Consider the following 22,499-nt stretch of genomic DNA (forward strand, 5'->3'; position numbering starts at 1 on the left):
GACTTGAAGTACAGCAAATGTTGCCTTTCGGTGAGATCGTTTTATTCGTATCCGCTGAAACACGCAAATATAGCAATTATTTCTTGCCTTTTCGTTTTTTTTTTAGCTGTATAATACCTTAAATAATTTACATCCTACTCGCATAGTAAATTGGTAACAAATCTGGTTTAACGCGCGCGCGTCGTACCCATCGTGAGCAAAACCAGTAGTGATGGGTTTAAGAAAATTCCCAGAACTTCCGTTCTCGAGATGGAATTTTAACAATAATTTAGCATTCATTGTGCAACGTCAAATTGAAAAATACAACAATTATTCTACATTAATCTTAAGAAAACTACACGCAGATCTTATAATCTGTACGTAACATTATATAATTTTAAACGACTGTTGATTAATGTATAAATATCAAAAGACCAGCGTTTCAATAAATAATTACAAGTATGCTCGATTATAAAATCAAAATTCTTCAAAATCATATATAAAATAACAGTTTTTCGTAACAGTAAATTACAAATTTGAAGAAATCCAGCTAGTCAAAATTGCAACTTTTTTTTTTATCCGATCAGCATATTAATGGGTGAAAGTACGAGCGTGCACGTGTAAAATATTTAAATAAATAGCGGTAAGTATTACACGAAACATATAGGAATTGTAATCGTTAACTTTGATCGAGTACCTCGACGGTTTTAGTGCGCTGCTTGACCAGAGATGTAGCGTCATTCGCCATATTTATTTTCGGTCAACAGACACCTGTGAGCATTACTTCCTTTCGATTCCTATTCACTCGCGTTGTTTGACAACAACGCTGTGCACAGCTAAATTGTTTTTTAGCGAGGCTTGTAATTGTTGGCAGTATTTTTTGTGAACGCTCGAAATAAATGTAACGACAAGGTATTATCCTATGTTCAGTGAAACAAGTGGACGTAAACGCACGCACAAAAAAAGGTGAAGATTATTCGGGCGTCGTTGAACAGCACTGGGTGTGTCATAATGAAGACTGTTTACACAGTTCTGGTGTTTGTCTTTTTACAAACAGGTAAAGAGTTACACGATTTATTTGCACGTACTCGTTTTGTACGTAATACCACGCTCACGATACTTTCGGCACGTTATCGTCGAAGAGTTTTCCGATTTAATCGTGCCCGCAATGCCGATACCTCGTTCACGTAATCAGATGTTCTAAGCGTCTTTTGTGTGGCCTAATTAAATGATACTTGTACAAGCACGCGGGACGAACCGTATTTTATACTCGCTGAATATTCGTTTTACGTCCAGCGATGATAGAATTTTTTTCAAGCAGATATATTGTTATCTTTTCAGTAAAGGGTCAACGTACACCAACAATATCTTACATTTCTCAAGAACAAATTAAAGATATTGGTGAAACTGTGGAATTTCGTTGCTCTGTTCAATATGCTCAAGATTATCCAGTCATATGGACAAAAATTAACAAAGACATGGCCAATGAGCAACTGCCACTTTCCCATAGTAGCTCTTTAATTATAAGGGACACTAGATTTGCTCTTAGATACGACGAGGCAACATCTACCTTTATATTACAGGTAATTCAGTGGGATAACATGTTTATAATTATTACATAATCTTTTGATCGAAGTTTTATTAAATTTAATGGCCGCTACCAATGTCTAAAAAATATTTCAGGTAAAAGACATACAAGAGACAGACGCGGGCTTTTATCAATGCAAAGTTTTAATATCTTCCAATACTTTTGTGACTGCAAATGTTGAACTGCAAGTCCGTAGACCACCTGTTATAAGCGATAATTCAACCAGAGCAGTTGTTGTCAGCGAGGGACAACCTGTGCAATTGGACTGTTATGCCGGTGGTTTCCCCACACCTAGAATCTCATGGCGTAGAGAAAATAATGCCATCTTACCAACTGGCGGATCAATTTATCGGTAGGAAGCTAGCTTTGGGTTCCCTAAGACATTTTTATGGACCTCGTTTTAATTATTATAATCTTTCAGTGGCAACACATTGAAGATCCCTTCGATTCGCAAAGAAGACCGCGGCACTTATTACTGTGTCGCCGAGAACGGTGTAGGACGTGGAGTTAGACGTAACATCAATGTTGAAGTTGAATTTTCACCTGTGATTACAGCACCTAGACCACGTCTTGGTCAAGCCTTACAATATGATATGGACTTAGAATGTCACGTAGAGGCCTATCCTCCGCCAGCTATCACCTGGTACAAGGATAACGTACAATTATCGAACAATCAGCATTATAGTATATCACACTTTGCAACGGCCGATCAATATACCGATACAACGATTAGGGTGATCACTATCGAGAAGAGACAATTCGGAGAATATGTGTGCAGAGCTGCTAATAAGTTAGGTACTGCAGAGACGAAGGTTGACCTGTTTGGTACGTATTTCGATTTATTCGCGAACACGCAATTTATAAATATGAATGTATGAAATACCAAATCATCCTTTCTCGTTGTAATGTTAATTATACGAAAGATGTAGAGTAGATAAACATGTATATATATATTGTTTGTGCACGATAATGTGAAAATATTAATTCCGTATGTTACTTGATTATATAATCTGTTTGCTTCTATTAGGATCTATTTGATTTTGCGAATTTAATTTCAATGCATTCATATGTTAAGTTTAGTAGCCAGCATGTTCTAGAGTTTTCCTTGTTTCTTTGCGCAGAAACAACTGTCCCTGTGTGTCCGCCAGCTTGTGGTCAAGCCCGTTATGGGGCAGGAGTAGTACCATTATCTTCAGGACCTTTGATAGTCTTAGTTTTAATGCTTACAGTTGTTATGAGGTACGTTGTCAAATGTCTTTCCCTAGCTTCTTGTGTACACTACGTGCGCAAAACTTGTGCAGAACGCTTCGATCTATGTATTGTGTTTAAAAAGCAACGTTGTAATTTGCAGAAATCTCCACGCCAAATATTAACTACTCGGGCCTACGGTGGGCAGCAGCAAGCCGGTGCCACTTGTCTGAATGGCTGCTAATAGCATTGTGGCTCATCATTCTCAATAGATACTAGAGAAACATCACCGATAACATTAGGGGCCTGATTTGTTTTTAACACTTTTTAGATGATTATTTTTGTAGTTATTTACAACTAAAATTGAATGATTACTAGCGCATATATATATATAAATATATATATATATATATAAATTATTAGGGGCCAGCCATATAAGAGTTGTTGGCGAGGTACAAACTAACATTCCAGATGAAATACATAGTGATGCATAGCGAACAAGAAGAAAAGTAAAAAATTACCGCATATCAATAGTTCGATATATATATATGTATATTATATAGTTCGTCTATACAGGGTGTTCGGCAGTGGGTGGGGACAATTTAAGGGATGGTCCTTAAGGAGAATTTAAAGACGTAAGTTATAATGTTGAAAAGTGAAAATGTGTGTGCGATCTGCCAATCGATGCGCGTTTAAGTCGGATCACGAGGCGCGCAGACATGTGATGTGCCGCGCGAAAGTTTCACGCAGAGTTGGCCTTTTTAGCTTGCATCTTGTTTTGTTATAAAGGACAACCCCTTAAATTCTCCCGGCCTATCTTTGAACACTCAGGGTATCAGTACAACTGATAGGACGCGAAGGAAGTGATTGATAATAATGTTACTAGTGTATCAATACAACCTTCCAGATAGCTCTGGTAGGAGCTCAAAAGTGCAGCAATACAATTTTAAATACTTAAATCTTGTTAACCCTCTATTAATGATGCAAAAACTCGGAAGTAGCAATACTCTATATGGTACTCTATAGCTGCCTTGTTATGTAATGTTCGGCAAACATAAAAAAAAAGAATGATATTAACTAGAAAAAAAAAAGAAAAAATACTAATATTACTATACATTAACTATAAACGTTAGTACCTTGGATCGTGATATGCAACGCATGTAATTCGTTTTTTTTCTTTTAGACTAGACCAATGGTTGTATATTGTAGACGAAATTATTTATACAATTGCGACTAGGATATTTTATATGTGTGTTACTACTGCGCATAGACTGCATACTCATAACAGGGATCTTTCGTTTTCTTCTACTCACTTTCAAACGAATGCGCAAGTATCGTAACGACCGACACGTAGAATCTCAATAAGTAAGATTTTTTATGACCTTTTTACGAGTTTGCAATTTTATATTTACTTCTAGACTAATGTGAATTTTAATAAACGAGAATTGCGTCAAGCCTCCGCTTTATTATTCGCACCTGACTGGATCATCGATTGGGATAGGCGTCGCAGGGTTCATCGAATGAACAACGACAACAAAAAGTCATTGCAAAAAACGCTCGACGTGATCGTGAATTTATTACTCACAACTTAAACACCGCTTTGCTGATCTCGCCGTTTTTCAGCGCTTGCAGTGCCTCGCGGTACTGCGACAAAGCGTACACCTTAATACCTAACTTATTAAAATCAAGATATTTATCGGACATCGCTCGCAACAGAGCCAATCCCGCCGGGAATGTGAAAGGATTTATGTTCACGCCGATGATGCTCAATTCTTTCTTGAAAATCTGCAAATAAAACGGAAAAAGACAACTGTAGACGCAGCTCCAGTTTAGTAGCGGATTATTACTGGAAATACTATGGTGACTCAGTTGCAAAGAAAACGATGACATAAACGTGAATCAGTAATTTACCTGGTACGGCTCGACCGAGAATTTCGTCTGAGGACTGGCAACGCCGAAGACGCATAAACGGCCACCGCATCTCAACAATGGAAGGGATGCCTGCATAGCTGCACCCGAGCCGCTGCAGTCGACAATTAAGTCGTACCCTTCCTTTAATTGATCCGGACTCTTTGTTTCGAAGTCCAAATCTGGAAAACGTTTATTTCGCGAAATTATTCATCTGTCTTATTATATTTCTCAATTCCACAAATTTAATTTATTCTATGCACTGTTGTATAGATATTTGAAAGAAATATTTGTTAGCTACGAAGTCGAGTCAGTGTCGAGTGATTTACCGAGTTTGGTCACCATGCTGCGCCGTTTCTCGTGGGGTTCGCTGACCGTTACGGTTTTCCTGAGACCACGTAAATGTAACAGGCAGGTCCACAAAAGGCCAATTATTCCAGCGCCAATTACGAGCACATTAAGACCGACGTTGACAGGATTAATCTTGTCCCATCCGTGGGCCAAACAAGAGAGGGGCTCGGTGAGGGCGGCCTTATGCAGCTCGACGTCATCGGGCACCGCGTAGACCTGCAACGTACGATGCCACGTTAACAAAATTATCAGGTCTTAACTTGCAACACGCTCGATCCTGGCTCCGCCGTAGATCGAAATCGCTTTACGACCATTAGTTTTCTATATTCGCTCGAACTGGGACGAAATTAAACTGGCGCTTAAAAATAAACGGGGGGAGGGGAGGAGCTCGGTGTTCCACGGGGTTTCGCGCGCGACCTACGGTATAAGGGCTCGGCTTATCCCTACGATCGGACGAAATTAAAACGAACTACGGGAAGTTTACCGGGTCGTTCGCTGGATAGTAAAACTATTCACGGCGCGGCGCGAATAGTTTTTTCCAAACCTATTTTTAAAACGAGATTTTACGGAACGCTGTTCGGATGTTGTTCGCGACCTTTCCACTAGCTGAACTTATTATCTTGTTCTTGCTTAACCGTATTACCCAATGTTCTCATATTGCCGCGATATTTTAACATTTAACCCGAGGAATTTTGCATTACCTCGTGGAAGGAAGAGGACCGTTTATTACGGTCTGTTTATTAAAATAATACTCCGCGTGGTCGAATAATCTATTCCGCGTTTACCAACAATAATTCGTGGTACACGCGAATGATATACGCCGAGAGGCACGTCATTGTTCAAATTGTATACGGGCAGGGCAATTTATCATTTCGACGATTCGTATTCGTAATGGGTTCTGCTATCGGCCGCATAAGAAAGATTAATGACAAAAGAGACGAATCGACCTATATAAAGTACAGACCAAATAAAATTTCCACGGAGTGTAATAGTTTCGATAACTATTATCTCTTACATAATAACGTCACTCTGCGCGTATTTATAAATATTATATCTGCATGATTTTTCGAACGACGACCGATAATATATTCTATATGGTTGCCGAACCCAATGATATCTATTTAATCGATGAAACCGATGTTATCGTCTCTTATTAATCCGATCGCTGCGATGTATTAAATTAATCCTATGACGCAACGCAATAATACCGTGACATTTCATTCCTCAGTTTATGGACAGGAATATTTAATATGTCTTAATTATTTGAATGTGCCGAATACATTTTAGTAATTTTTATGTATTTAATACTATCATTTTAATAATATCTGTTTTATATTTATTTCTGTTTTATTTCGAGAAAGAAATGGTTAAGTCAGTTCTGGAGCCTGGAAATAATTCGAGCTCACCTGTGTGTCGGGTACGACGGCGTGGGTGGACCAGCCGCCATCTTTGTAAATGCCTATGGTGCTGTTCAAGCCGCCGGTGCTGCAGAATTGGTAAGTCCCTTTGTGACAATTGTCGCACTTGTTGCAACCGTTGTTCGGGTCGACCACCACTTTTTGGCCGACCTTGAATGCTTTGACCTCCGACCCGACCGACTGGATCACGCCCGAAAATTCATGACCGAGCGTCAACGAACCTTCGGACTTGCACGGAAACGATCCCTGGAAAAGAAAAGAACACGCGTCATCAAAAGAACACGATCTCGTTGCAAAGAAAAAACCGTTTTCTCGAGAACGATTAAGAGTCCCTTTCCCCGGGTCGTAACAACAATTCTAATTAGTTTAACCGGACCGCACGCACCGGCAGCATCGGCCCGATCAATAAACTGGATGCCGTGTTCGGCGAATATTTATCAAACGCGAAACGTTGTTTCGCTCGGCCGCAATCTCTATCTCCGAGGACACTTTTATAGTGTTAAGAAATTACGCGACGTTCCCTCGTCGCGCGGACACGAAACCACGGTATAATCGGTGCACGCCGATTAAAAGTCACGTAACGACCGGATAACGAAAATTTCCTCCGCGAGGGAATTTTAACCGGAAGAATTATTCGTGCCGCCGCCACCGCCGCTGCGCGTTTCGGTTCCGACGAAAATTTTCAATATGCAAATTCAACGAGGGAAAACTGTCGCGTGCTCGAGCAAACTGGAAATCAGGGCATTAAATCTGTCACAATTGCCCCGCGATACTGTCGAGAAAACAAGGTACGCGACGAGTCTGATTTCGCAGCGGAATGGCTACGAAAGTGGTCTTTGAATTCGTTTCAAAATGAAACGTTTGGAAATTATTTTTACATGTACGACGGGACTCGGTTGAACTTTCTTTTCTCGTTGTGAAAACCAATGCAGAGGAAGGAAGAATTTCGATTTGCTTTCTATTTGCCAGCGTGTATGTGTATGTGTATCAGTTATCGCTTTATTTGACAATGAATGCTTCCTAAGCAGTGGGAGCCGGTACTTCCCTCAATTCTTATCGCCAACAGCTGGCCAACATATGGCCCGAAGTAGTACAAATCATTTGATCCCTGAATTCTTTTTGAGATATCCGATCGAAATATAGGCCAACAGGAAATACTAATTCTTTAACCGATACGCTAATCGTTCTTGTCGTTCGATGCTGAAGAATATATGATCTGAGCTGTGTGTGAATTACGTAATTTATGTGCACAGGCTATATGATGTCTCGACGCAACTCTGTACTGAATTACAGAGCTACTGCATCGTTTACAATTTTTATTTGATAAATGAAATCTGATTTTAAAGAAACTGTTAATTATTAAAAAGTAGAAAAAGTATTAAGAACATGGAAAATTAAATTTTGTAATAGAAATGGAATAGGAATAAAATAGAATTAAAAATATTAAGATAGAAGTGCACTATTGTTACTCAAAAATGAAATTTCGAATTTGAAGAATTCTTAGATACTGTTAAAAAAATAATAAACACTTTTGCCGAGATATTGTTCATGTAACCTTCATACAACCTTCACAATTGAAGAAAATAACTATTCGAATATTAAAACACTTGCTTGAAAATCTCTGAAATCTGAAAATTTATAAAAATCATTAATTGAACCGTGAAACCGGTCACAGCTCTATAAATCCTGCACACAATCTAGTTGAAAGCGATAAATATTATTCCAACAATGTGTGTACGATAAATCTGGCTTCCACGATCGATATATTGATCGGCTAAACCAGCAGTATCTCCAAAGAATGATCGAATAAATCAAATCGTTTATTACCTAACTGTAAGTGGTCTGATCGGTGCATGAATTATTTAAACGAGCGGCGAGAACATGCACGGTCCTCCAATAATTCTCACGCGTAGATTACCAACGTGTCGGTCGGCAAAAAATGTCGAGCATCCTCGCAACACTGTTGTATATATACAGAATAAATCATCGCAACTCCGTGGGTACCCAAAGCAATTCTTGCCGCTTCTGCCTGATCGATATATACATATCGAACGCGACCGACAAGAATAATTTGTGTACACACACGGCGCGAATAATTCTTGCCTGGAAAGCTATGTACCGACTAGTTAAAAGCGGATAGAATTATAGCGGCGCCGTGTTCACAATGAATCTTTGTCGCCTGTAGCGCAAACCAACCGGCGAACCAATCAACAAGATTTATCGGAGGCACCCGTGTTACGTTTCAGGCGAGCCCCTGCTTCGATAAACAAAATTTTCTACTCTTACGTTCGAGCATATACCTTATATGCATATGATACACCTTATCAATACAAATATACGCGTACTCGACAGAATGTAAATCAATGGATTATAAAACAATTTCATACACAATGTAGAAATATTAAAAGAATTGTGAGATGAATAACATCCATGATCGTGATTTGTTATAATAAAATGATTCCCCGATGAAATAAAAATTCGTTCGATCTAGTCGAATAAACTTTCATTCTTCGAATAAGCGTATATATATATTTGAATTCCGTGGAATAAACATTTATTTAAATCGAAGAAAGAAGGCAAACCGATTCATTTACATACGTATGAATAAACATGCATTCAAATTTCTCGGAATGAGCGTACATTTCTTTCTTTTTCTTTTTCAAAGAATCATTGATTCCTTTGAATAAGCATGCATCACGAAATCTGTTGGAATGGAACGACGCGACGTTTGATTTTACTTTGAAAGAAATTGTGTATTTGCTCGAGCAAGCATGCATTTTGAATCTGTCGAAGCGAACGCGAATGATTCGAAGGTATGCCGTGATTAGGTCGTTGATTAAGAATCGTTGTTTTATACTTGACGCACTTCGATAATGTGGAGATCGGTCCCGCAGACGCCGGCGAACGCTACTCTAACACAAACTTCATTCGGTTTTGGTTTCGGAACCTCGGCACTCTTCAACGAGAGCGTCTTGGTCGCCACATCCAAGCTCAAATACTCCATCGTGTGTGTCTCGCGCGGTCCGACAGTAAACAGATCAACTAACGCTCACGGGCGACTGTGTCTAACATTTATATCCCCGTTACGACATTTAAATACATACTTATTGGGGCCGTGTGCCGACACTAATCGCGCCGAATGCTTCGCGCGCGCACCGTCGGAGAGCCAAGATCGGGGAGCAAACATATAATCGGCGTCCGTGAAACCGGATTTCACACAAAAACATTGTTTTCGATGTGAGAGATGGCGTTGCCGGTGGTTGGTTACCACACATCGGGCTTAATTAACGTTTCTTTTTGACCGACGCGACACCGGACTCGTCGAAATTATTTTACTCGTTTTCGTTTTTAAATAAAAGAACTTAGAAATCAAACGACGCGCCATTATTCACTGCCATTTTCATCGGAAAAGTAAAGGAAGAAGTTTACAAATAAATTTATCATTGTTTACATAGATTATCTATTTATTTATATAATTTTTATTCGAATAAAAGTGCTCTCGTACTTTTGATAAAAATCTTTGTAATTTATGAATTGAAACGTGTCGGTCTCGTTCTTCAACGTGTTGGTTTATTTGTTACATAGAGATCTAAAGCTACGTTAATGTTGTGTGGGTTCCGCAATGAAAAATGAACGGTTGAACGATTTCGAAATGCGTTCAAACATTATACCGGCTGATAAGAACAGATAATGAGAAGTTCTTGGAAGTAGAAACTTCAGTTGGAAGGAGACTTGTACAAAATTGTTCAATGAACAGTGCTACAATTATTTCCGACATTCTCACGTACAATTCGCAGGTCAAAGGTCTCTCTATTTATGAGAAGATAACGCTTCCACGAATTCTTTTTACACCTGTAGATCCACCGCTTGTGTTACGCTTTTATTTAAACGGTTTTCGACTACGCTGTCAATGAAAACCCGTCGAATGTCGCAGCGATTTTAAGCGCCCCATTATTTTAGTCCACCGTTGAGATTAAAGATCAGAGAAACGCCTTCGAATCGAATCGATTAAACGACGACGTAACGGTGAATCGAGTCGCGGGAACGCGGAAGGTACCGTCGCGTTATCCATTATTTGTTAACGTTGAGCAGACTGAAAGATACTTTCCTATTCATACCCGTTGACCATAATTCCTCTCCGGTTCGGGGAAAAAAAAAACGTTCCAAGTGAGAAATGGATTCGGAGAGGAAAGGCGCGTAGCCGTCGGAACTCATCATTCTGAAGGGTCTCACTTTCAAAGTGACGCCCTGCCCCGATAGAAGGTTTGCATTGTAATGGGATGCCCTTTGTCCTCGAGGATCACTTTCCGGCGAAAGATTTACAGTCGTCGCGGAACGGATCCTCTCGTAGAGGCGAGTCGAACATTGGCGAGCGAAAAATATTGAAAAATGTCTGTTAACGAGAGCCGAGCGAGAGATGAATTGCTCGGCGAATTATGTGCGCATACGTTCGACATTGGCTACTATTAGTTTCAAAATTATTGCTGAAATTATTTTATGGAATTATAAATTTAATATAGGTATAATAATTTATCTATTAAAATTGTTAGAGTATGCTTTATCATACCACTGCATCGCAAACTTGACGCAAATAATTTTTATTTCGCGTAAATATTCAGTGATCGCAAATCACCGTCGAGAAATTAAATAAATTATTTTAAACGTTATATAACGTTTTCAGACGACCGGCTGAAATTCTGGCTTCCATTACCGCGTTAAATTTGCGACGATTTGGAAGAAAGTTTGACCGCGGGCTCGAGAAGATGAGCGTAACCCTGACTAAGGTGGTTCCATTGAGGGTGTCAGTCTCGGTGACGGCCTTTCTGAGGCTTCGGCCGTTAACGAAGCCGATTGTCCAGTGAAACTTACACCATGAATCGTGTCCCGGCATACCTGCTGGACCATCTTCTATCCTCCGAAGTGGTTCGGGTGTCCGTCCCAGGTATACCCAGCGGCCGTCCACAAATCACCGGCATGCAAACGCGAAGAGAGAAAAAAAGGAAGCTGCCTTTCTCGGTCCATCGGACCCCGACGGTTGTCCGTCACGGTTCCCTCTCCGTCCGTTTCTCGGAAAAACGGATTTTCGGAAACGGTCTCCCCCCCCTGAAAATTTACGAGATCGGATGAACCGTGGCGAATCCGCGAGGTGCGAGCTGCAACCGATACCCGTGACAAACAACTCGGCTTTTCAAACCGCGCCCAGGGGGTTGGCTTGTAATTCTACCTGTTTCCCGGTCACCCCTAAATTCTGCGCGCGATACCTGGCGCGGCTCGACGCATTGTCCGCCGCGAGAAAGAAAACTGCGAGCTGCGATTTTTCAAACGAGATCGGCAAGAGCATTCATTTTTTTAATTTTCCCGACACCGGGTATAGGGGTCGTTCAAACGGAACGTGATATAACAAAGCTTTAATACGCGCGCGCGGTCATGTGCAAAGATATTATTCAATTGTGTCGACAGCAAGTGGTAAAACGGTAAATATAAACGTTGATGTTTAACCATAGAAAAACGTCGGACGGTCGAGGTCGCTGAATTCGATTTTATTCGTATCGACCCTTCCCGGGTCTGAAAGCGATCGATCGAAACTGTAATCGCATCAATGAAATGAATGGAAATTAAAAGAGAAAAGGTTGAACGGATTTGTGGCTGCTGTAAAAATTCATCCCCGAAGCGTCCAATGTTTCGCGTCCGAAAATGTAGCAATAACACAGTGGTCACGAGACAAGAAATATTGACACAGTTGCCTCATTCGTCACAAGTGTTACGTGCGTCAGTTCAGATACGTCCTTTCCGAAAAAAAGGCCGAATTAGATCATCGAAAACAACGTCATTAGTAAACGTCGAGTACACTGTGAACTCTGCCCTCGGTATCAATTTAAGGATTACTATCTGGCCGGAGCGAGAAGGCCGCGTGCTCGTCGGGAACGTTGTTAAATCGCGGCCAATAATAGAGAGGATGATCCCCGGCCGAGCTCGATTCATCCCCCGCGCGTCTCAACGAGATCCTCTCGCTGCGGCGCGGGCCGATCGCTAATTACCGGCTCGGATCGCTATTGTTCGGCCCAAACAAAAGTATACCTGACCGGCGGTGGTTCCGCGTAAAAGGGCGCACGGGTGCGCGGGGCAGGTGATCACGGGACCAGGCTTCTTCCAATGGGGAACGTCGTGTTTTTTCGTCGCGTTGCGGCGTGTATGCGGAAAATTCATTCATGGCTTGCTAGAATGGCTGCTCCGGGGGATGAACGAGCGTCCTTCGATTCACGAGAAATTTCGGGTCAACGGGACGGAGAGCCGGGATAGCTGGCTGTACCGGGGAACCGGAAATGAGGTCGGGAATGACGTCATTGCGTTCAGTGCCGTTCATTCAACCCCCGGGGATAAACTGGGTCAGCAGGCCAACACCAGCCCCCACTCCGCGATCGGATCGTGGAAACGATACTGTGTGCTCGGCGGAGGGGGGAGGGGGGGGCGGCAAAACGCGCACCAACCCCTTCCCCGACACGGCCGATTCATGCAACCTCCCTTAGACCGTGTGTACCTATCCTACCTGTCGCGGCCGCGGATCCCCGAGACCGAAGATTGGATCACCTGCGTGACGTACGAACGGACACATGTGCGAGCGATTGTGCTGATACGATTATCTACGAAATAATTTGAAAAGAAATTGTTAATATTCCAACCCCTTGCACTCGAAGCCATTTTAACTTTCACTTCTAAATTTTAGAAAAAATTTCTGGATTATAATATCTCTATTTGACGCGACCAAGCGCATTTACTGCACGTGGAATTAATTCTGACACGTACCAACAGTTTCACTTTGGACAATTTTTTTAATCTGCAGGGAAATTATTTTTGAACGCGATAGAATAATTTAAAACGCGCGATTAGGTTATTAATCGGGAGCAGGGAGTTAACGATCGACGCCGAATATGCTAAAATGTGTCGCTTTCGTAAAATAGATTCTAGCGTGGTATATTTCAAGAGTTATAATTAGAGAGTGTATTTTAAAGTTTCAGCGAGACGCTGATAACGTTCGATTATTTTTCTATAATTTATTCTGCTCGAACGAAGTATAACAAGAACGGTGCATTATTCTATCTGTAATTACTTATCAACGAATAATTAATTTGCAGATCAGTCGATATTTATCGACATTTATATACAGAACAATGTGCGCTTTTTGTGAATAATATCTGTGATATATTTGCACAGAACAATGTACTCGTTTCTACGGAAATGGCGTCATAGTGATCGGTCAGGAAGATACATCGTTCCAGCATCGAAACGATGGTAAAACTTTTCCACAGATCCTGCGGAAGCCCTGCTCTCCCCGTGGATCCTCGAACGGATCGCCGGAGCAATAAAAATGATCTCTCGACGGAGCGATGGGTTTCGAAAGGTTTCGCGGAAGAGAGAGAGAACGATCGCGGCTGGCGCTGGAAAGGATCTCGGTATCGATCGACGCCGATACCCCGTCGCCGCCGCTTTTATTAGACATTTTTATATAACGGGAAACGTTTATAAATAGCCCCGTGCAGCTTTATTTACGACGGAGAACTGCTCGTGTTTGGTAGATGTGTTTCAAGTTCGCGTAAAAAACTTATGTAATTGTTTTTCAGTCGAGCGGGGTCTCGCACGCGATAAGAATAGATAGCGGCGGCTTGATCCTGGGGCATCACAGACTGTGACACACACACGTAAACGGCGCGAGCACACGCGCGCGCGAGTTGCGAGGAGGCTGGACCGGCGCGTAGAAAGGATGAATAGAAAAATCGCGCGCGTAGCCAGATGTCGGGCACAGACGGAAGCGAAAAGGAAGAGAGGCGCAGGAAGACGTGGGCTTTAGCTACGAATTAATCATTGAGGAGGAGGCAGGTGTCGGCTGCGCATCCGGATATGACGCGGCGACTCCACCGTTCGACTCTTCTTCTGATTCATTCAAGCCGAGTCTCCTTTGTTCACCCACATATTACGTGCGCGGGCGCTGCGCTACAACTATGTTCAGGGTCTCGGCGACGATATCGGTAGATTGCACGGAGAAATGTTTGGCGACAATGCCGTACACGCGAATCATTCTGACAAACACAATGTTGTGTGTCTATAGTATAAATCAATTGATGGAACACAAGACAGTGATTCCACTAGCAAAATTTAGTTATTTAATTATGATATTCAAGACACGTTTTTATTTTGCATAATAATTCCTAGTCTACCTGGTATACCATTGATCATATATATTCCACATCGTATACTATGGTGCGAATTATATTAATTTTAACCCTAGAACAAAGTAACTACGTGGGGTTGCCAGCGACCTTACTATATTTTCCAATTATCTGTAAACGTATAAATAAATACTAAAAGATTTCGAATCCTAAATTTTCGTACATCATACTTTTGTTAATAATAAATAATATTTCGATTACTAATATTTCATTTAGCTGTAGGGTTGATAAAAATGGCGTGCACGAGTCACAGGTGTTGACGAGTGACATACTGTGATTTGTGAAAGGGGAACGGTTCGTCCTTTGAGGATCTCCTCCGTTAAGCCGGAAATGCGCGACCTCTTTCCTTCTTCCTGCGGAAAAAAGGGGTCCGAAGGACGAGGGTCCCTAAGAATAGAAGCCAAACATTCGTTCGTGCCCTGCTCCCTTAAACCGTCGGAGGAGCCGCCGCCGGGCGACGACGCCACGCCGCATATCGTCCGCGGATATTTTTCCCTAATTTCCAAGTTTTCCGCGTTTCGGTCGAACGTCCCGGAGAGGAAAAAGTTCCCCGTTGCCCGGGATTGGAAACTTTGATCGCATTAAAACTTGCCCGCGTTTCCGTCCGAAACCTCGCGGCTTATGCAATTATTCAATAAAAAAAACCAGTCGGCGCGCGACTGTTTTATTAAAACTTCGTTCCGGGCGAGCCGCCGGAAGGACCGAAACTCGTTCGGAAAGTTCGCGTCGAATTTTTTTTATTTGAATTCGAAGCGCTATGGTTTAATTTAACGTACAACTTTGTCGCGCCGGATGCGCCTTTTTGAAACATTTAAAAAATTGCGAAGCACCGGACTATGTTCGGACTAGGATAAGCATATCTCTAACTGAAAAACAGAATGTATTTGCATGTATTACTTTTTTAATTGTCTCACGACGTACTTAATTATTTTGTGAATATATGTAACAAGTTAACTTTATCGATATCTCCTTATATTATACATAAATAAAACGGATAAACTGAGGAAACGGAGTTAAATAAAGTAGAATAAAACGAAATAGGTTTGTTCAAAATAAAATACATGAATTTATGCAGCGTACAGGTATATTAAGATATAGGTCGACGAAATTGCAGACGATATTTATTTTGCACGAGGACCGGTCTATTCGGACGAAATCTTTCCATTTTTAAAACGTCGTACCGGGTCACCAGTTCAATATTAATCCGTGACGATTATAATGACGTCAGAAAGTGGGCACCGTACCTACCGCAGGGTCGATTCGCGGCCGCGCCGATTAGAACTCGCCGGATCATAAATTCATCTACCGCCTATCCCGTAATTAAACCAACCAATAGAACTCGCGCATTATTTTTAATCCGCCGTCGCTATTAATACAGAAAGCCGGGTAGTATTTTTTTATCGAATCCACTCTCGATCAGAACCGCGGTTCGATCGAAGCGGTCTCGATCGATGGAAGAACGACGGATTCTCACGAAATCCGGGGTCGAGGAACCGGTGTTAAAAGCATCGCCGGAGAAACCTTTGTAAAATTAATAACGGATCGGAATGCGCTAATTGGTAAATCGGCGTCGAAAAAGTTGCTCAGCGCGCGCGCGCGCGCGCACACCCGTGAACCGTTCCGTGTCATACATATGTAAATGACGAACGGGGCGGATGGGTCTTTTAATCTGTCAGGCGATAGCCGTGAAGGAGTTGAATGACCCCGTGGGGCTCGCAAGGTCATCCGACGTTAACCCGAACCGTATCGTCGATAATAGATGCTGGAAGTCTTGTGATTCACCTTGCTGGCGGGACAGACATTTGAAAGATTGGTTCACCGTTGCGCCGTAACCTTGCATCGCGATGTGGCGTGTCACAGGCCGTTGATCTCCTGGTGGACCTGAATCATCATTTGGTATGAGAATAGCAATACTTTCTCATTTAGTCATTCGCGTGACGGTTCTATGTGGCTCCCGAGCCGTTAGGCTCAATTAATCAAACGTTATTACAAATTCTTTCGCAATCAAATGAAACGATCCAATGAAAAATGATGGGAACTATAAATGGTACAGCGATGTATAGTCTTTGACAAACTTTGGAGGAGCTATTAATTATTTTATAGAGCTTGGATATATGTAACACCATACGCTTTAATTTTACGTAAAAATTAAGAAGGTAGAATATATAAATAAATAGTTTCGGTGGCTGAGGGTAGACACACGATCGCAAGGGTTAATTTCTTTTAATCTCGTTGCATATTTTAAAAAATCCAAGAACCCCTCGTTTTGAAAATAAATTCTGTAAAATGGTATCGATAGTTCTCCAAAGCCCGTCGCGTATTTATAACAAACAGCGGCAGCGTCGCGCGCGGGAACCAAGCGAACGGGTTTCGTGCCGCGTAAAGGGTTGAAATCGAATTGGCGAACGAGAACACGTACGCGAGTTTACGCGCGATGATTATCGGCCGGAAAGATAAAGCGTATCGCGAGACCGTAATGACGAAATTGATTCGTCGGAAAAAAACGACTTGCGCAATCGCCAAAGGTTATTTGCTTAATAACGGTAATCTGTGCGGTTTAGTTGCACGGGTCACGACGCCGCGAGACGCGAACATAAGTTATATCACCCAATCGAGGAGGACTTTCGGCGCTGATGCACGCTCGCGTTTTGCGGCCGTTTGGGGGGGGCGTTGTGAAATGGAGCGTGGAAAATTTCCACGTTTCTCAACGGGAGAATTACGCGCGGAAAGATGCAGGCGGCAGTCTTGAAAATTATGGATACACCGTTACCATGTTACGCGAACTTCTAATGAGAATGATGAAACTCCATGAATGGGGGACGGCCCCGCGTTACTTTCACGACGATAGAAACACGTCTCCACGCCACAATTATTTACTTCCTTCTTCGTAATTTGTGCGCGCCGCGCGCGGTGAACCCGTTCACGGAAATTCCGGGGTTCGCGAAACGCCGGGTAACGAGTGCCATCGAATCCGAGGTGCCATGAAAAATTGTGAAATTAATTATTAAAATCGTCGAGCATAATTAACTTTATATTTGTCGACGATCCACTGTCGAATATACTTGGAATCCGGAAATTTTTATTTGGATTATTTTGCCACGCGAGGACCAAGTTTCGAAGAATCTACTCTCGAACAGGGGCTGTTATTACAGGACGAAGAGATCATTATTCTCTTCGCAGTCTAATAAGGGTCCTTAATAGAGCGTATCATCTCTTTGATTTCGGATTCTCTCAATCAGTGCATAAAGATTTGTATCTACATAAGTAACCGCGGCTCGTTATAAAACGCGGATATCTTCGCGATTCTAAGGAAGACTTGTGCTACCAAGGATCTTGCGATTGAAATAAGATATCCTAATTAAATTATTTCACAATTTTACTTCTTAAACAATTGACCAACGAAAATGAAATTCGTTCGCAAGGCTACACTGTTATATTTTTGTCGAAAAGGTTCTCCGTTCGAGTGTTAAACGAGAACTTCGAATAAGGGTCGTATTATCCATTCGCTCGGAACACGTTGCTAAATAGTAAAAGTTTATTTTCCATAGGAACGACTAATTTTAGCATCTCTATTGATTGGACGACGATCTCAGCGATCACTGTTTGACCATAAACTTTCGAAGACTTAACACGAGCATTTTCAATTTAATTTTCAAAGGATCAATTTTCTAGCGACCGATTTTTCGACGCTCGATTTTCTAGCGACCGATCTCCAATTTTCTACTGACCGATTTTCAATGTTTGATCTTCTATCGACTCGATCTTCGTCGCCGCGACTCGGGATCGATTCGTGAATCGATTTCTCGTCTCGCAAGAATCGTTCATCCCTGATTGCGCGTCGAGGCGACGATAGACGGTAAACACGTCGACGGAGAGGCGCGAAGAGTAAATGGGAACTGATTCGTAGGAATACGGGTGTTTTTATCAAGGAGATCGTGTTTAGCCAGCCGAGACTCTATTTTTACGGCATCCAAGGATGCTGAAAGGGATGCATTATACGAGGATGACCCAGTTTCGTCGCGTCGCGGCGCGCCGCGGCTGCACGGTGTTCCTGGGTAAACTGCTAGTTGAATGGTCTCATCGACGTCACTATTCGCGAACTGGGTCGCCATAGAATTTCCGTGTCCCTCTTGCGCCCGTCGTTGTGACGGTCCTCCGTCAAAGCCGGGGCTGCCTTGTCACGGGTGCCCGCGCAAAACGTAATCAAGCGTTTACGGGGAATCGAATTTTCGAAAATACCGACGCGGGTCTCGTAAACCCGAGGACCCGGCGTTCCACGCCGTTCGCCGGCGACGGTTTCTTGCTACAGCCTATAAAAGCTACACACGGAGGTATACATAGCTCAATACAAAACGATTAAAATATCTAATTTCATTGATTAATGTACCTACGATATAAAATATTAATCGTCCTAAAAATTGGCGAACCGTGTAATCGGTCGAAGAAATGTTTCAAAATCGACGAACAATTTACCGAATTAGTCAAATTAATCGTTGATTGAGAAAAATTGAACGTCGAAATATCGGCGAATGTTTTAACTAATCTAAATAGATTACACTAATCTAATAAAAAGTAACCGGACGTCGAAATATCGGCGCACGATATAACGAATTAATCAATTTAATCGTCGATCGTTGATTAAGATAAATTAATCGTCGGAAAAACAATCGACTGAATATTCGACGATTAATTTCCTCCGCCGAGTCGCTCTCGGCTGCAGCGCCGGATTCCATTTTTATCGATTTATACAAAACAAATGGTTTTGCATATAGGTCGCCTTAGATTGGAGCCGATTGCATACGAAACGCGTATCTGGACAATGGAGTGTCCCGATGTTGAAGGAGCGGATAATCGAGGCTCCACCGCATTTGCATAGAATATCGTTAACTTTCCTTCCTTTCAATTAGGAAGCCGGGCACAATCCGCCGGTGAAATTCGCAATCGCTTGACGCAAGAGACTGAAACTTCGACTACATAATGGATCTGATCTCGTTTAGAATCGTGTACACACGATATTTCATTACGGGATTTACTGTCGCGCGGATCGCTTGAAAGCGCATCCTTCACAAAAGGATCCCGGCATGAATGAATCTGCCGACAGTGCTGTCCTCTAAATAGGTCACCGTAGTCTCTCCCTCTCTCTCTCTCTCTTTCTCTCTGTATTATACTGAATTTTGCCCTCGTAAATGAATCGAGTTTGACGACAATAAACATTTCAAATTTCGCGTTTAATTTTGCGTCGGCAACGGTGACTAATTCAAAATTATTCAATTTCGAAAATTAACGTCGATCTAAATTTAAATTGACTTTAGTATTGTCACGAAATTGTTGCAGTCAAATGTTGAACTAAATTATATTAATATTACCAGGAATTGTATTATTTCAACTATAAATTATATTACTGTAATTATATCTCTACAACTACATCGTCATAGATTTGTTGAAATAATATTCTTATTTTCACAATGATTCACTGGAAAAGAAGATTATTTATTTTAAAATATAATCATTGAATATATGGTATTGTATATTGAAGTTGATCTTATGAAGATGTCTTATGGCCTCAGTGTAGATCACTGTACACACTCCAACGCATAGAGCCATCTAGCAATGATTTCCAAAAGCACACATGACAAGATTACGTGTTGCCTGCGAAACACTGATAAGTTAATATACAGTCCCCCGGTAACTATAGAAGAAATTATACGTGCGAACAAAAGAGGCGTGCAGGTGTGCAAATTGCTCGATGCGGCACAGCTTTTTATAAATTCAACCGAAGTTGTTCGAAACTATGACAGAACTCGTTCTTCACGGAGAGGGGTGGTTCTGGCCTAAAGGGTGAGTTTGGTTATCGGAAAAAGTCGCAGTTCAGCGGAGTGTTTCTAACAGTTTTTTTTTTTTTTTTTTTATCGAATATCACGAAAACTAAAGCCGACCGACAGCAATATGTAGACTGCGGATATTTATGGATTTATGTCACCCAGCAAATTGTTCAAATGCGAGAAAATGTTGAAACTAACATGGTCGAACGGTATTTGTATTTTTTATTTTCCCTTGATAATCGTACAGCTGGAAACGAAAGCTTTTCTCTGATTCGAATTTTTGTGAAATAATTTAGCAATTTAGCAATTTTATGAAATTGTTTTTACACAATATCCAGTGACCCAGTCTTTCAAATATTTCAACAATATTTCTCAGAACTTTTTAAAAATGTTTTTTATGCTGCGAAGCGTGGGAATACTTTTAACAGCCACTGTACACGGACTAATAAAATAAATGTCAGCCACGGTGGTTCCAAAAATTGTTACAATTAAGCCTCGCGCGTTCCTCGAGTTTTATAAGGGGGATGAAATCGGCGCGATTGATAAAACGCGGCGCGGCCATTATCGAACTCTCGTTGGTAACAGGAGTTGGCGCGTTGTATCTGAAAGAAACGCAAGGGTGAATGGACCAGTCGACGTCATCACTCGCGAACTAGGTCAACCCCAGCGATTTCAGTTCACATTTCCCTTCGCGCCGCCCCTATTCGCTGCGGTATTTCATTGGGAGCTCGAAAAACGCTAATTTGGGAGATTGATTACCATCCCGCATAGGTCAAGATCTCTCGCTTCAACCGTTCCTATATTTTTTCTCCCCCGACCTGTCCGCGCGATTATTCCGCGCGCGTTAATACCCGCGCTTACCTTTTTGCCGCGGAACGACCGAAAAAAAAAGATTCATGCGATTCCCGATAACGTTATTTAAATGTCGAAGCATTCGGTCTCCATTAGTCTTTATGAATGTTCTATAGGCTGACGCGGCTAGTGAAAATTGATTGAGAGGAAACGCTGCGACAACGTAAAGCCCGATATAATATAGCCAATACGATGATCAATCTTTTTCAGGGAAACGTAGCACGCTCATAATTTATTCACCATTAATTCTACTTTACTAACTTCGCTAACTGATTTATCTAATTTGAACTTCTAATTTTATTTATTAATCTTTCTTATCCATTTTAAGGCACCTAAAATTCCTCGGCAGATCGATTCATATCATCGCCGACTAATTAAAATATAAAACTGAATATTTGTCGGCGTTGCAGCCGTAACGTTTTACGGAGAGACGCGCCATGTTCGGAAAATGCGCAGGTTGCCGAAAAGGGACAGGCGGCGGAAGGTCAGCGCAAACAGACGTTACCAAGTCGATATCGATGTTGCGACGAGGACTTTTCGAATGGCGCGAATGAAAGAGAGGCACCGCGAACGCGCGCGCGGCCTCCCTCGTTCACCCGTCCCTTTCCCGGCATTCGTTCCACCTCGGGTTTGTAATTACTAAGCAGGGCTGTTGCTAGGGGCAAGAGAACGTTCCAGAGCAGAGGCGGAGAAATAAAAGGGCGACGATAAATTTCCGGCGGTGAGAAATAAACGTCGAGGTCGCGGACGGTCCTCCCTCTCTCTCTCTCTCTCTCTTACTCCCTCGTCCTCATCTTTGCCAATAAAATTTCCTCCGCTTTCCCATCGTCGTTAGCCTCGGCTTCTCTCTCTCCCTCGCTCAACTTCGGTCGCGACGCCGCCCGTCGTGCACCGTCGACGACGTCGTCAGGAGCGACCGTAACGTCGCGACGACGAATGAAAGAGAGACGGGCCCCGTTGCGACTTCGTGTCAACGCGAAACGAAAACGACCGGCGGTCTCGATTCGTTCCTGCTGACTATGGAGATCGGGCTGGGATGTTTGTTGAACAATTCAACGGAGCCGTCACAGTCGCTGAGGTATCATGTTCGTGGAAATATCGGACGTGAGAGCATGGGAGTACCGCGAACACGTCTTTCCACGTCCTTGATAAAAATTCTGTCCTCCTG

General features: G+C 42.2%; 2 protein-coding genes and 1 long non-coding RNA gene across 6 annotated transcripts in view; 1 reads left to right on the plus strand and 2 right to left on the minus strand.

The window, feature by feature from the left end:
- The first annotated feature begins 623 nt into the window (after positions 1 to 623).
- On the plus strand, positions 624 to 4,209 carry Lac (septate junction protein lachesin). Of its 2 annotated transcripts, XM_078193859.1 has the most exons (7): positions 624 to 752; positions 910 to 1,036; positions 1,321 to 1,562; positions 1,663 to 1,919; positions 1,989 to 2,392; positions 2,689 to 2,806; positions 2,919 to 4,209. In XM_078193859.1, exons 2-7 carry the CDS (start codon positions 991 to 993, stop codon positions 2,938 to 2,940), a joined length of 1,089 nt encoding a protein of 362 aa, XP_078049985.1. In that variant the 5' UTR covers positions 624 to 752; positions 910 to 990; the 3' UTR covers positions 2,941 to 4,209. The 2 variants fall into 2 exon arrangements, with proteins under 2 accessions (XP_078049985.1, XP_078049984.1); XM_078193858.1 differs by having other exon boundaries at positions 684 to 1,036.
- Positions 4,210 to 4,296: 87 nt separating this feature from the next.
- On the minus strand, positions 4,297 to 9,497 carry LOC144476716 (D-altritol 5-dehydrogenase). The gene is made up of 5 exons (XM_078193862.1): positions 9,299 to 9,497; positions 6,421 to 6,678; positions 4,993 to 5,230; positions 4,667 to 4,845; positions 4,297 to 4,540 (listed from the first exon to the last, which is right to left on the minus strand). Exons 1-5 carry the CDS (start codon positions 9,434 to 9,436, stop codon positions 4,337 to 4,339), a joined length of 1,017 nt encoding a protein of 338 aa, XP_078049988.1. The 5' UTR covers positions 9,437 to 9,497; the 3' UTR covers positions 4,297 to 4,336.
- Positions 9,498 to 20,098: 10,601 nt separating this feature from the next.
- The window catches only part of LOC144476908 (uncharacterized), a 29,441-nt gene continuing 27,040 nt past the window's right edge, over positions 20,099 to 22,499 (minus strand). For all 3 annotated transcript variants that reach the window (XR_013495100.1, XR_013495102.1, XR_013495101.1), the window contains one exon: positions 20,099 to 22,496. This is a non-coding gene — a long non-coding RNA (uncharacterized LOC144476908). The remainder of the gene's footprint in view (positions 22,497 to 22,499) is intronic.

The sequence above is a fragment of the Augochlora pura genome, chromosome 11, assembly GCF_028453695.1.
Source record: "Augochlora pura isolate Apur16 chromosome 11, APUR_v2.2.1, whole genome shotgun sequence".
Lineage (NCBI taxonomy): Eukaryota > Metazoa > Arthropoda > Insecta > Hymenoptera > Halictidae > Augochlora > Augochlora pura.